The sequence below is a fragment of the Gigantopelta aegis genome, chromosome 9 (assembly GCF_016097555.1).
Source record: "Gigantopelta aegis isolate Gae_Host chromosome 9, Gae_host_genome, whole genome shotgun sequence".
Classification (NCBI taxonomy): domain Eukaryota; kingdom Metazoa; phylum Mollusca; class Gastropoda; order Neomphalida; family Peltospiridae; genus Gigantopelta; species Gigantopelta aegis.
In genome coordinates this window covers 3,976,559-3,990,692 of record NC_054707.1, presented here as the reverse complement: position 1 = coordinate 3,990,692, position 14,134 = coordinate 3,976,559, and the positions used below count along the sequence as shown (strand labels likewise).

Genomic DNA, 14,134 nt, shown 5'->3' with positions numbered 1-14,134 from the left:
AATAAAGATTTTAATTAAATCATACTTGTTTTTATAATGGTGTTCTAAAACAATTTTATTTAGTCATGTGATCAGTCTACGAGAATTGGATTCCTCAGTTTAGCAGACATCATAATAATTCAATAAGTGCCGTCATGTCGATTAAAACGTTTGCAACATTTGCAATAATTATTGGTTGTTTTGCAGTGTTATATCCCAGATTTTTAAGCCCAATGTTCAACCATTTATTGGGATTTAATCAAAAGAAAACGGAAGAAAAACAAGGTACGTAGTAGGACATAGGCTACCCCCCCCCCCCCCCCCCCGTTTCCATTTTAGGATTAAAAGCACCAAGTCGCCATTACTAATAGTAATGTAGGATCTTTTATTAATGCAAAATACAAACACCAGTTCTGCATTTTTAGGCATACAATTATAAATGTAATTAACAAGGGTGAAAAAGTTACTTTTGTTACCATAGTGTGAAGTGGTTGGTGCTGGGTTCACATCCTGATATAGGCTCCCACCCAGAATTTTTTTAATAATTCACTACACTACACTACACTGGCCACCACACCGACTTCACTCTGAGTAACCATTAACAACTAACCGCAAACCACTGTTTTGGATAGACAGCCCAGATAGCTGAGGTATGCACCCAGGATAGCATGCTTGAACCTTAATTGCAGTCAAATCTTATAAAAATTCAGGAAAAATATCCGCCCGGTCCCCCCCTCCCTAACCCTAACCCTAACCTTAACCCCAACCCTAACCCCAACCCTAACCCTAACCCCAACCCCAACCCTAACCCTAACCCTAACCCTAACCCTAACCCTAACCCTAACCCTAACCCTAACCCTAACCCTAACCCTAACCCAAACCCTAACCCCTAAACCCTAACCCCTAGCTAAAAATAATAATGGAGGGGACCGGGCGGATATTATACCAAAATTCAATGTAAATGTGCTGTGGTTTGTGTTTGTTTTCATATGTACATAAAGAACACAGATAATGAATATAGGTATTAACAGATAAAACTAGTGCCCAGATAGCAGGCACCAGCGGGCCACAAGTGGCACGGGTGCAGGTGGCTTGCCAGTGGTGGGCTGCTAGTGGGTTGGAGTCGGGCAACGCTGCGGAGGCAATGCAGCATGTTGCAAACTGTGGGCCGTGGGTGGGCCACTAGATCTGCTATCTGGATGGCATGTAGAGTCCTTTCCCTGTGAAAAGAGCAATAGGTCAGGCCTGCACAAATTTCACGAACAACCGTTTCGTTCGTGCATCGGTTATGCCATTTTATTTGGCATAACCGATTTACCGTTCGTGTAAAATTTACTGAACGATTAATCCCAGCAATGTACCAACATATTTTTTCGCGAGCACAAACATTAGACTTGTTCCCGATGCAGTGCTTTTTCGTAGCGCGTAACGTAACCAGTCAAGTTTGTATAAATATCTTGCGAAGTAGATGCATTCCCATTGGTTGTTAGAAGGCGTTATAGCCAAATTTCACCAATCAAAAATGGCGATATTGTGATGGTCATTAGTACAATATCGAACTGGATCAGCAACCAGGGTAAACCAGTCACAGTGACCCTATTATTAACTGTAATTCCGAATCGGATAGTGACAGTGACAAAGACGACAGTGTCAGTGATAATGACAGTAACAGTATCAGTATCCACTGTTCCTCAGATGAGGAAGATGGCACCGAGTCTCCCACTCACGACTGAATGTCATGACATTATATACACATAAAAGACTAATATTATAAAATTAATGGTAAGAGATTGCCTTGCATTTATTCACAAGTTGTTATGCACACATGCGTTTTATATAATAGGTCAAGCTTGACATTCACTATGTTTTGGTAATTTATTACAATAGTTCTAGTCATTATTTTTTTTTTTAAATCTCTTAAACAATTGTATACATATACATGTATACTTTTTACTTACCATTGCCACTCTCTTGTTTCTGAAAATTAAGTATATATATATTTTTTTAATTGTAAAGAAAAAAACCAGGTTATGCAAACCAAAATAGGTTATGCAAAATCTTTTGGCATAACCCCTTTTCAGGTTATGCAAATTTTTAATTTGCGCAGGCATGTAGGTGCATGGTCTGAATAATTCAAATCCTTTTATGTTCACATAATTGTAACCAGTTGTATAATCGAAAGTTGATCGGTTTGTGGAAACCAATTATAACTGATGATTGATGAACAAATTTCAGCCAATTCCAAAAACTAATTTGCAAACTGATAAAAGTAGCCATACTCTGAATCTTGTTTTACATACTTACGGTTACCATTAATCAGTGTTTTGTTTTTCTTACAGCACAGTTTCCACCTGGATTCAATAAAGCAATGGGTGGTAAGCCAGAAATGGCCAAACCTCAAATTCCCGATGATATAAGACAGCACTTAAGGGTATGACAATTGTTTTTAAAGAGCTCTTGGTAGATTTACAAGTTCACATTCTCAAATTTCAGGAAACACATGGAATGTTCTGTCAACCAAATTTAATTTACTACTAGCATAATAAAGTTGTACTCTGGGCTTGAATGTCGATAGTGTCAAAATTACTGCCAGCAACTTCTTGTATTATAGATTGAAAATTTATTAAATTAAAATCAATTTTTTTTATTTGTTTAAATTTAAATTTATTTATTTGAAAAAATTAGATTAATCTTGAATGTTAAATTGTTTCTTTAATCAGCTTATGGCGAGACATTTAATTTGCAGAATTGTTCTTTGACAATTTGTGGAAACAAGCACACTTTGTTAAACACCAAATAGTCCTAGGTGATAATATACTGCTGTGTCATTAAATGTTCTATTTTATTTTTTATTACCTCATTCTAGGCGGGTCCCCATCCTGGTTTAAGGGCCGCAGCAGAAATGGGTCGAACCCAGGCCCAGCATGGCAGTGGACGGGGAATGATGGGGATCGTTCTGCCCATGTACGCCGTGGGAATAGTTCTCTACCTCGTCTACACACTCGTCAAGGTACAACATTGCTTGCAGGTTTTCAAATTATATGTTGTCATTGTTCTTTTTCAATATGTTATTTTTTGTGTTAGTGGTAATTTAAACAGTTTGTAATTTTTTAATGTGTTATGTATTTTTTTGTTAGTGGTATTTTAAATACACTGTTATTTTCAGTCCCCTACTGGTCCAACTGGAAGGGAATATTGGTTTCATCTCCGTCCTATCTCTGTGGCCTACAATTGAATGATTTGACATCCATGTTCAGCACTGGAATTAAGATGCATAATGCTAGTTTACTTTATTCCTTAGTCTCATTATCATCTAATGTAAGTGTCGGGTACTCTGATCCGGGTTGAGTTTGACCCTTGAGTACTAAAGTCCTGTATTTTGGACTCGTGGAGGGCCTATTATATTTCTGGAATTATATTTTTATGTCGAATGCTTAATATGTTTCATAAAGAGCGATAATTGATATTGTGGATTTAAAACTTGGGTTTCTAAGAATCATTGACAGGGCTAGCTCTGGGTGATCAAAAAATTTCACCAAATCAACATTTTAAACTTTAAAAATGGCAAAACCCCAGTTATTTTCTCATAAAATAACATTTATTACATGAAATTTATTCCCCAAATTAAAATAAAATTCGCCAATTATTTTTAAAATTTGCAGTTGGCAAATTTGGTGAGTGCTAAAGCTAGCCCTGCATGAGATATTTTTAGGAAGCTGCAGTCTAGTCTTATGAACAGTATTTAATATCCACTGATTTAAATAAAATATGGTCTGGAAATAACCGGTACAAATATCTTTTCAGGTGTTCAACAAGAAGGACCCAAGTCAGGATCGGGATCGGGATCGTTTTGGTTATAGACCAAGTGGCCTAGGAAGTTTGTATGACAATCGTGATGGCAACTTTACCTATGGAGATGATTTTTCTAATCCAGAAACCCTCCACAATTTAATACAGAGTAAACGGAAACAGCAGGAACTCGAAGACCTTTTGGTGCGCTCTGATGACCAGAACATAAGTAAGATTAATATCATTGTGTGTGCTGTTATATGTTTGTTAGTGAACTGTCTTGTACACAGTGTAATGTCTTTTACTACTGATGTCATATGGTGGTTTCCAAGATTTCCACCAGTCATAAGGAAATTAAAGTAAGATTAATATCATTGTGTGTGCTGTTATATGTTTGCTAGTGAACTGTCTTGTACACAGTGTAATGTCTTTTACTACTGATGTCATATGGTGGTTTCCAAGATTTCCACCAGTCATAAGGAAATTAAAAAATAATTCCTATTTCAGGCAAACCATTAAACTTAAATAATATTGTATTCACATTCACATTCAACTTCAAGTAAAATGTACACACGTGACATAATATTTTATACACTGAATAAACACTAATAGGGAATTTTATCATTTCTGCGATAGAAATGAGAGATACACACACTGAATTTTGCTACACTTTACTAAATTAGGAGAAAAAAAAATGTCACGGCCACCACAGGCTAAACGTAGGCGTGTAGAATTATCTTTGAAAGTAAAATTTGACTTGATTAAAGATTCACAATCGCTACCAAAATTAAGTCAAAAGGATTTGGCAACAAAGTACGGAATTGGCGTTTCTACTGTATCAGACATTTTAAAGAAGACCGATTATATTCAAGAATATGAAAGTAACTCTAGTGCCAAGAAAACGCGGTTCAAAACAAGCTGCAAATATGCCAAACTCAACGAACTGACATGGAAATGGTTTCAGCATGCACTGAAGTTTCTGCCACCCAACACAACGTCGGTGCTCCCTTAGATCAAGGCATTATCCGTGCGTTCAAAGCCAGATACAGGAAACACCTGTTAAGAAACTTAATGGTTAAAATTGACACTGCCGACTCTGTGTCACAGTTATGTAAGGAAGTGACAGTACATTGCAGTACATTGGATATCGATCGCATGGAAGGAGACACTGTTAGAAACCATATCGAAGTGCTTTCGGGCATCTGGCTTTCCAACCTCAACATCGACAAATATGGATTCCACTGATAATGATGATGATGACGATGGCGACGATGATGACGACATTCCCCTTTTACAACTGGTCAACGAACATCGGATGAATGTCAATCTGACCATTATTGCGACATTTGACGACCATTTGCCAATCGAGGATACAAGTGATGATTGGGAAAATGAACTTCTGAATGAATTCAGAAAATCAGAGGAATGTGATAAGAGCCCAAGTGATGACGAGAGTGAAAGTTGTTCCGATGAAAATTTGCAATCCAACGGTTGTGAAATGTCGCACAATGATGCACTGGTTATGATTAAAAAACTTAGAAATTTTGCTCTTGCAAAGGATGAACGCTATTTAGAACACATTCTGAAACTTGAATCAATGTTTATGAAGATTGTCCTCAAAAGCAAATCGGAAGCAAAACAACAAACTGTGGACTCGTTTTTTAAACGTTGATCGGGTCCATGTTTTTGGTGAAAATCATGCAAGGTTTCGATAAAAACTAAATTATACTGAAACTTGTTTTGTTTTGTTTTTTGTTTTGTTTTAAAGTTAGTTCACAAATATATATATAACAAAATAGGGATACGGCGAGATGATTAGCCCTTGTTGCCTTTACCACATTCAGATTCATTCGGCAATTCTTGGACATGTTCGTTTTTAGCTATGAACATATCAGAGAATTTACGAAAGAAACTTCTGGAAACAAACAATGCATTAATAATTAGTAAATATTGCAGCACAATGTTATCATTAACTAAATAAATGATTATATAACTGTACATTACAAAACAGGTTTATTGGATCAATCAAATCATTCTCGGGTAATTCGTTGCAAATTGCACGTCAAGGGCAATAACTCTGTTTTATAAAAACGCGACCCTCTAAACACCGGATCCTGTCTAAACCGGATAAATATTAGGTCACCAACGTCATCCGGTTTAGACAGGTTTCACTGGATATGCTGTCCTGTCTGGGAAAGTGCATATGAAAGCGTACCTTCTAATGTAAAAATGTAGCGAGTTTCTTCTGACTGTCACAATGACCAATGTTTGACATGAAATAGTGGATGATTAATAAATCTGTGTGCTGTAGTGGTGTCATTAAAACAAACGTTTTGCTTGCTAAGCTTTTTTTTCATGCAGGGGGCAGGATTTAGCTCAGTCGGTTGAATGCTCGCCTGAGGTACTTGCATCACATGATCGAAACACTTCGGTGGATCCATTGAACTGATGGTTTTTTTGTCTTGTCAAAAGCTGTGGTGTGTGCTTTCCTTTCTGAGGGAAAGTGCATATAAAAGATCCCTTGCTGCTAATGGAAAAATGTAGCGGGTTTCCTGTGATGACTGTCAGAATTACCAAATGTTTGACATTCAGTAGCCAATGATTAATTAATCAATGTGCTCTAGTGGTGTCATTAAAACAAACTTTTAACTATTTCATGCAGAAATTTGCATCATTACAGAACATGGAGCATTGTAAGGATAAAATAAAATGAAATATATGTATTTCAAGCTGTATTAGTTGTACTGTCTGTGGTAATACAAATTGTGGTTTAGACTTAAATTTATGTTTCCGTACAAAACTAGGTTTACGATGTTTTGTAAAAGTGGTCCCCGATTGATTGTGTCCATCTTGTTTTCAACAGCAGCCACTGAAATGCGAGAGCTACAGCGGCGTCTGGAGGAGACTGAGGCCCAGATGTCAAAGATTCTCTTCGCTATGAAAAACGTCAGCACGAAAGTGGATGGAGTTGCTGAGGAAACTGGTCCTGTGCAAACCAACAATGAGGAAGAAAGTCCTGATGATAAGAAGGTGAGGGGTATTTGTAATATTAATTACTTAACTGATATACATATTAATATATATATATATACATTTACTATTTGGATATGTTGTTAAAGGGGCTCTCCCCCTCTCAATATCAGTCCGAGGTTGTGCCTGAAATAGACATTTCTCAATCTTAAATGTATAGAAGTCTATTAATAGAGTACACATAAAATTTTACTTGATGCCCATGGTTTTGACTTTCAGAATTTTATAATCGTCTTAATAAGCAAATGGGAATTTTCAGTTTTATTTGAAAAACATCTTATTAAACTATGTTAGAATCTCAAATAGTAATACTATGCATTTACTTGTATTTATTCAAATTAATATTATAATGTGCTGCCTTAAAAATATTATTAAACAAACATACCATAATGTTTTCTTCTAGCATTTGAAATTTCAACAATTTGATTCTTAGTGTTTTAATAAAATGGGATATATTTATGTGAGTGAGTGATAGAGTGGTTGGGTGGGTTTTGAGTAGTTTGAGTGGGTTTTTGTGTTTGAGTGTGTGTGGTTAAAATAAATAATATGTTTAATAATAACTTTATACCTTAGTGTTTATTTAATAAAAGAATGATAATACTATATGAATGGATGATTTAGTATGTACATAAATAAGTTGTATAAATATTTTCAGTCTACAAAGACAGCAACTACTGATTCAAGCCCAGATATGGAAAGTTATGAAATTGTTAAGAACTCTGCTGATAGTAGTCCTGTTATGGAGAGTGTTGGCAGAGTTGACATTAGTCCAGAAATTGATGATAAGGCTGCTGAATTAACCAGTCCAGAGCCTGCTGTGAAGTCTGCTTCTGGAGTCACTGCAAGTCCAGAAATTGACGATAACACTGCTTCAGAAGACACCACATGTCCAGAATCTATCGGGAAGTTTGCTTCGGAAGACACCATGAATCCTGAAACTTTGATACCCGAGGAGATGCACAAGAGTGATTTGGGAGAAATTCAAGACATCAATGAAAACCCCCAGGATGCCAATGAAAATGCAACTGGTAAGTGAATGATGTATTTTCTGTGTTCGCCGTGAGCAAAATCAAGATGAGCTGAAGATCGCTCTCCTTAAATGATGCCAGGCGAGCAATCGGATAAAATTACAAATGAAATTAATTTAAAATCTTATTGCAAGATGATCAGGTTGCAGCCCTCCTAAAACGTTTCAGGTGAGTGTGGAGGGGTGCAAGAGTGATTACTCACATTTCCTAGCAAAGACTGTGTTATCGGGCATAAATGTGGTCATAAGTGTCCACTGGCGTATTATTCAGGCCATTAGTCCAGTGTGTTCATAAGTGGGGAACAGGCAGAGATTTTCGGCAGCTATTGCTGCTGCTACTGCGTCCTATTTTTGATGCTTACAGTTATAAGCCTCTCTACTTTAGTAAATATGGCTGCCTACGTTTCTCAGACAGCATCCTAATTTTAAAGATAATGAACATATGGTTACAAATATCTTGGTACATATCAAAGTGAACAGAGTTCGACAAATCCGCTAGCCCGACGCCCGTGGCTAGTGGTTTTTAAATTCGGGCTAGTGAGAAATGCGGGCTAGTGATTTCCCACCTCCTCTCGTTATCGCTCGATCGTGGGGGTTTTCTTTTCTTCTTTTTCTCTCGGCTGAAATTTCGTTTAATAAATTTGATTGTGACGTTTGTCATCGAATAATATCAACAACGCAATCAGTATATAATAATAATCCACTTGAGCTAGGTCTGCAAACTGCAGTAACATGCTATCTCTACATCGTCACAGTTAAGCGTGCATTGTTTACTTTTCCCTTTCAAGTTTCTGGCACAGGAAATAAGTCTAATGACATGCGTGTTTTGATTGGTTGGACACGTCACGTGGTAGATAATCTCGCACATATGTTTTAGGCTTAGAACTTGGAAATCACAAATCGCGACGACAGGTTAATCTCAATCAAGTAAACCCCAGCCATGCTTTGAATTTCAGTGTTTGTTTTATTTATCTATTGTTTTCTAATTTAACACTTCGCTGACATGTGGTTATCGGCAATCAGGAAAACAATTTACTTTAATGGTAACCGCATATGCAATGACTCGGCTTGGCCTATTAAGTGTAGCGGTTTGGATAATACGTCGCAGCTGTCGATACAAGATAATACCTTTTTTGTTCATGAATTAACAACGGATTAGATGTCGCCGTTATATTCTTTTGATATCGGTCTGACACGGGATAATGCCCTGTATTTGAGCAATTGGCATCACCGTTCCTGGCGACATAAATAGTAGGCCTTAAATATATAACCAACTACCAAATACACTGAATCATCTATTACCGTGTGTCACACTGTCATACACACATTTAAATTTAATTAGTTTGATAGTAGGTTTAGATACCAACCATGAGTTTGTTCAATTATTTTTCCACGGGAGGAGGGCAAAAGATCAAACGGGACAATGACGATGGATCACATTTGACAAAAGATCAAACGTACGACACGACAAAAAACTGAAAGTTACAACATGATTTAAGTGTTTGTTTTATTTTACTGTTATACTCGTAAATGTGTAATGTTACAAAAATTATATAAAAATCCAGTTATAATTGTGGAGGAATTTGGGCTAGTGCTTTATTTTGGTGGGCTAGTGGTTTTCACAAACCCACTAGCCCTGTGGCTAGTGACTTTTCAAAATATTTGTCATACTCTGCTTGGCATACTTGGCGATACGCCAAGTGGGATGTAAAACTTCGACATCATTGATTGGCATACTAGAACCTTTCAGGAACGTCAACCAAACAGTTTAGTGATATAAATTATGACTGATTATGGGTAATAAAAACTCGCTACCATTTCATATCATGTTTATGTCCCTTGTGAAATAATTTTCATTGTCACTCGCTGAAGCTCGTGACCACTGAAAATGATTTGACTCAGGACATAGACATGATACGAAATGGAAGCTCATTTAATATCCTATAATACGGCTATTCTGATCACATTCTCTAGGTCAAGTGTTATAAAAGATAATGTGCTAGGACATCATTAGATAGAATATTTCTGTCATTCTGTATGGGATCAAATTCAATCAGTAGACCACTTTGTTGATGTTCTTGGGTCTAAAAATCGAATCCCTTTAGTGGACCCATTCTTTGATTGATGTTTTTCCCATTCCAACCAGTGCCCCAGGACTGCTATATTAAATACCATGTTATGTGCTGTCTTATCTGTGGGAAAAGTACATATAAAAGATCACTTGCTGCTAATGGATGAAAATTCAACTCAGTGGTCTAGTGATTAAGCCATCGGTCTTACAGCTGGTAGATACTGAGTTCGCCTGCCAGTTCCCCTGTCGGTGGACCCATTGGGCCATTTCTGGTTCCAGCCAGTGCTCCACAACTGGTGTAACAAAGGCTGTGGTATGTACTATCCTGTCTGGGATGGTGCATATAAAAGATCCCTTGCTGCTAATCGAAAAGAGCGCTCCATGAAGTGGCGACAGCGGGTTTCCTCTCTCAATATCTGTGTGGTCCTTAACCATATGTCTGACGCCGTATAACCGTAAATAAAATGTGTTGAATGCATTGTTAAATAAAACATTTCCTTACTGCCAGTTCCGCCTCCAACCCAGTATGAGTTTAATAACTCAAGGATGGGTGTAAGGCTACTACATGACTTATCTCTCACTAACCACTAACCCACTGTCCTGAACAGACAGTCCAGATAGTTGAGATGTGTGCCCAGGACAGCGTGCTTGAACCGTAATTGGATATAAGCACAGAAATAACTACAAATGACATGAAATAATGGAAAAATTAGAAGGTTTTTTCTGATTTACAAAATGTTTGACATCCAGTTACTGAAGATTAATAAATCAGTGTGCTCTTATTGTGTCATTGAACAAAATAAACTTTAACAAGTATTTTTGTTAAACAAGGATTGTGTTCTCTCTTTCAGATGGCAGTGAGATGGGTGGTGATGAGAAAGAACAGGTTAAACAAGGATTGCGTTCTCTCTTTCAGATGGCAGTGAGATGGGTGGTGATGAGAAAGAACAGGTTAAACAAGGATTGCGTTCTCTCTTTCAGATGGCAGTGAGATGGGTGGTGATGAGAAAGAACAGGTTAAACAAGGATTGCGTTCTCTCTTTCAGATGGCAGTGAGATGGGTGGTGATGAGAAAGAACAGGTTAAACAAGGATTGCGTTCTCTCTTTCAGATGGCAGTGAGATCGGTGGTGATGAGAAAGAACAGGTTAAACAAGGATTGCGTTCTCTCTTTCAGATGGCAGTGAGATGGGTGGTGATGAGAAAGAACAGGTTAAACAAGGATTGCGTTCTCTCTTTCAGATGGCAGTGAGATGGGTGGTGATGAGAAAGAACAGGTTAAACAAGGATTGCGTTCTCTCTTTCAGATGGCAGTGAGATGGGTGGTGATGAGAAAGAACAGGTTAAACAAGGATTGCGTTCTCTCTTTCAGATGGCAGTGAGATGGGTGGTGATGAGAAAGAACAGGAGGTGCTGATGGAAAAGAAACTTGATGAGGATGAGGAACATACGAATGTCAGGTTGAGAAAACTGCCTGCTGCTTCCCAGGATTGAGTCAATTTAAAACAATAATATGGTTCTGTGCTATTATTAATTATCTCATGGCTTTCCAGTCTTTGCCATGAGTAAAATCAAGGTGAGCTGAAGATCACTCGCCTGAAGTAGAGCTAGGTGAGCAATCACATGAAGTTTCAGATAAAATTTATTAGAAGTTTTATTGTAAGGTGATCAGTTTGCTACTCTATGAAAACATTTCGGTCGAGTGTGCAGAGGAGCTGGAGTAATCACTTGCCTGTCCTGTCAAAGACTGGGTTTCCATGAGTGAACCTTCACATGCAAAACATCTACAGCTTGGCATGACCTAAATCAATAACTGCACAAGTGTAGCGGAAAGTGTTGTCATGTAAATATAGGTCTAAAAGTTGAGTGTTTAAAAAAAACAAAAACAATTCATTGGACTAAGATGATAGAATAATTTTTTGTCACAAGTAAATCAATTTCAAGAATATTTAACCTAAAATAATGGGCACGTAAAAAACAGAAACATTACTGATGTCGAATTAATGTTATTTGAATCTAGAACTAATCTTGTGTAACAACTGTTGAAATTTTACTTTGATGTCACAAACTTCGGTGTTAAAAAAGGGACATCATTTATTCTACATGCTTAATACCTGAGATTTTACTAATAATTTGGAATTTTAAAAAAAGAAGAGTGTTTGTTATATTGCCAAGTTGTAGGTTTCGCATGTCCATGTGATGATTAATAAATAAGAAAATGCACACATTGACAATCTGCTGTGAATCAATAAATGATTGAGAGCAAGAAAGTAATGCAATAATGCTAAGGTCAATAACACTTTCCTTACCCGTGTTTTGGCTTTGTACACAATAAATATAACATATCCAAGGATACATTTTTTATTTGACAAATGGTACTTTTTATTTCTTTTATCTTTTAAAATTAAACTTAATATTTTGTCTAAAATTATGAAAAATAGAAATATATTGACCTGTAAATGGTGTCTGTTTAATACAGAACCCAGAACTATTTTGACAAGGATCAAGGTAGTAGGCTGGTTTTTATTTTAATATGTAATAATATAGCTAATTTTAAATTTTTCAAATGACATCAATATTCCAATGTCACTTTGCATCTCCTTACAATAATGTTTCCATTTTTATTGGAAAATTCCAATGCAAAGTTGCAATTGAAAATGTTTTGTTTGAACATTACTAACACACCTGACGGTGTTTGAAGAAAACATTATAATTTTTTTTTTTTACTATTTATGAAATATGAATTTGAAATGAAATTGTGGTTAAATATATTTATTGTGTACAAAGCCAAAACAAGGGTGCGAGTAGTGACTGCTGTCGACTTACAGATATTCCTTCATGTTATTTCATACATTACATATCATTGAATTGATGATATGTCAGATTTGGTGTCTTCATTTTCATTTCAACATCAGAATCATACTGAATGGATGATTCATAAAATAAGGATATACCATTTTGAGCTTTAATTAGTGCATTTTGCACAAAGGTAGATATTTTTATGACGATAGATTTATTACACTTAGTTTGATAATCTGAGGCATGTGTTTGTAATATTGTAAATTCATCAAATGGTTTAAATATTAATTACCAGATTGAGTACCGATATAAATATTTACCAAGAATGCCTGCTTTGTAACTGCTAACCAGTTATCACATTGAGAATAAGACATTAATGCCAGTACCGTAATACTATAATAGCTATTTACACATGTGGGTTTGAATACTTTTTTTCTGATTAAACAATCAATCTATAAATAATTTATTATATAAGAATTGTTTTTTTTAATTGTGGGGATAAATTTATCAATGTATAATGGTCATAAATTGTAGGAAATGTTATAGTATAGTTAAGTGATTTTATGCCAAATTTCATTATTACTGACTGCCATACATTAATAAGAGAATTAAGAGAATTCTGTAAATATAAAGACATCCCATTTAAATTTTCTGCATTTTATTAAAGGATGATATTCTGCTTTTAATGACATCATCCACTTAGATTTGAGTAAATCATTTAAGTGCACACATTTTGTAATTACATGTATATTACCAAAAATTTGAAAATTTTACTTTTTTCCTTACTTGAAATTCAGAATGCCTGTTGATAATATACATGTACAAGCAACAGTTGATGATTCCAGATTATCTCTTGTTGAATCTCATGCTGTGCAATAGATTGTGATATTTCTTTATTGATTCTATATTCGCAACATTATTTTATTTTATTTATTTGCTCATCTTATGTTCTTTTATATTTAATACTTTACTCTGAATTATAATGGGTTGCCTTTTGTCATATTGTTTCCCTTGTCTTAATTACATATATGATATTGTTTTTATCATCATGCTACAACTGCATAATGCTTGTCACTCTGTGCATTAATTGTTATTGAAAATTTAAAAATATATACGAGTATGAGGAAGTAGAATTTGAAATAATATTAATTAAAGTGATTATGGTGATTTTTATTGTTTTTGTTACACTTCTAATTATATAATTATGTAAAAAAAGAAAAGAAAAAAAGAATCACTTTCTAAACTAGTATAAGTCTTGTTCAATGACTAATAAAATTATAAATTCTATGAATATAAAATGAATATAATATTGTTGGTTGTTAAATAAGTTATTTTAATTATGAATAAAATTAAGTAACAGAATTTATATGGTTACATGTACTATGTAAATACTTGTTGATTTTTTTAATTTTTTTTACTTTTGTCTACATTTTCTGATTA

General features: G+C 35.5%; 1 protein-coding gene across 2 annotated transcripts; it reads left to right on the top strand.

Annotated features, from left to right (window-relative positions):
* The first annotated feature begins 109 nt into the window (after nt 1–109).
* Nucleotides 110–13,913, top strand: LOC121381307 (resistance to inhibitors of cholinesterase protein 3-like). 2 transcript variants are annotated; one of them, XM_041510566.1, is made up of 7 exons: nt 110–264; nt 2,319–2,410; nt 2,846–2,989; nt 3,784–3,997; nt 6,632–6,798; nt 7,454–7,826; nt 11,268–13,913. In XM_041510566.1, exons 1-7 carry the CDS (start codon nt 135–137, stop codon nt 11,387–11,389), a joined length of 1,242 nt encoding a protein of 413 aa, XP_041366500.1. In that variant the 5' UTR covers nt 110–134; the 3' UTR covers nt 11,390–13,913. The 2 variants fall into 2 exon arrangements, with proteins under 2 accessions (XP_041366500.1, XP_041366499.1); XM_041510565.1 differs by having other exon boundaries at nt 10,748–13,913.
* Nucleotides 13,914–14,134: the final 221 nt, after the last annotated feature.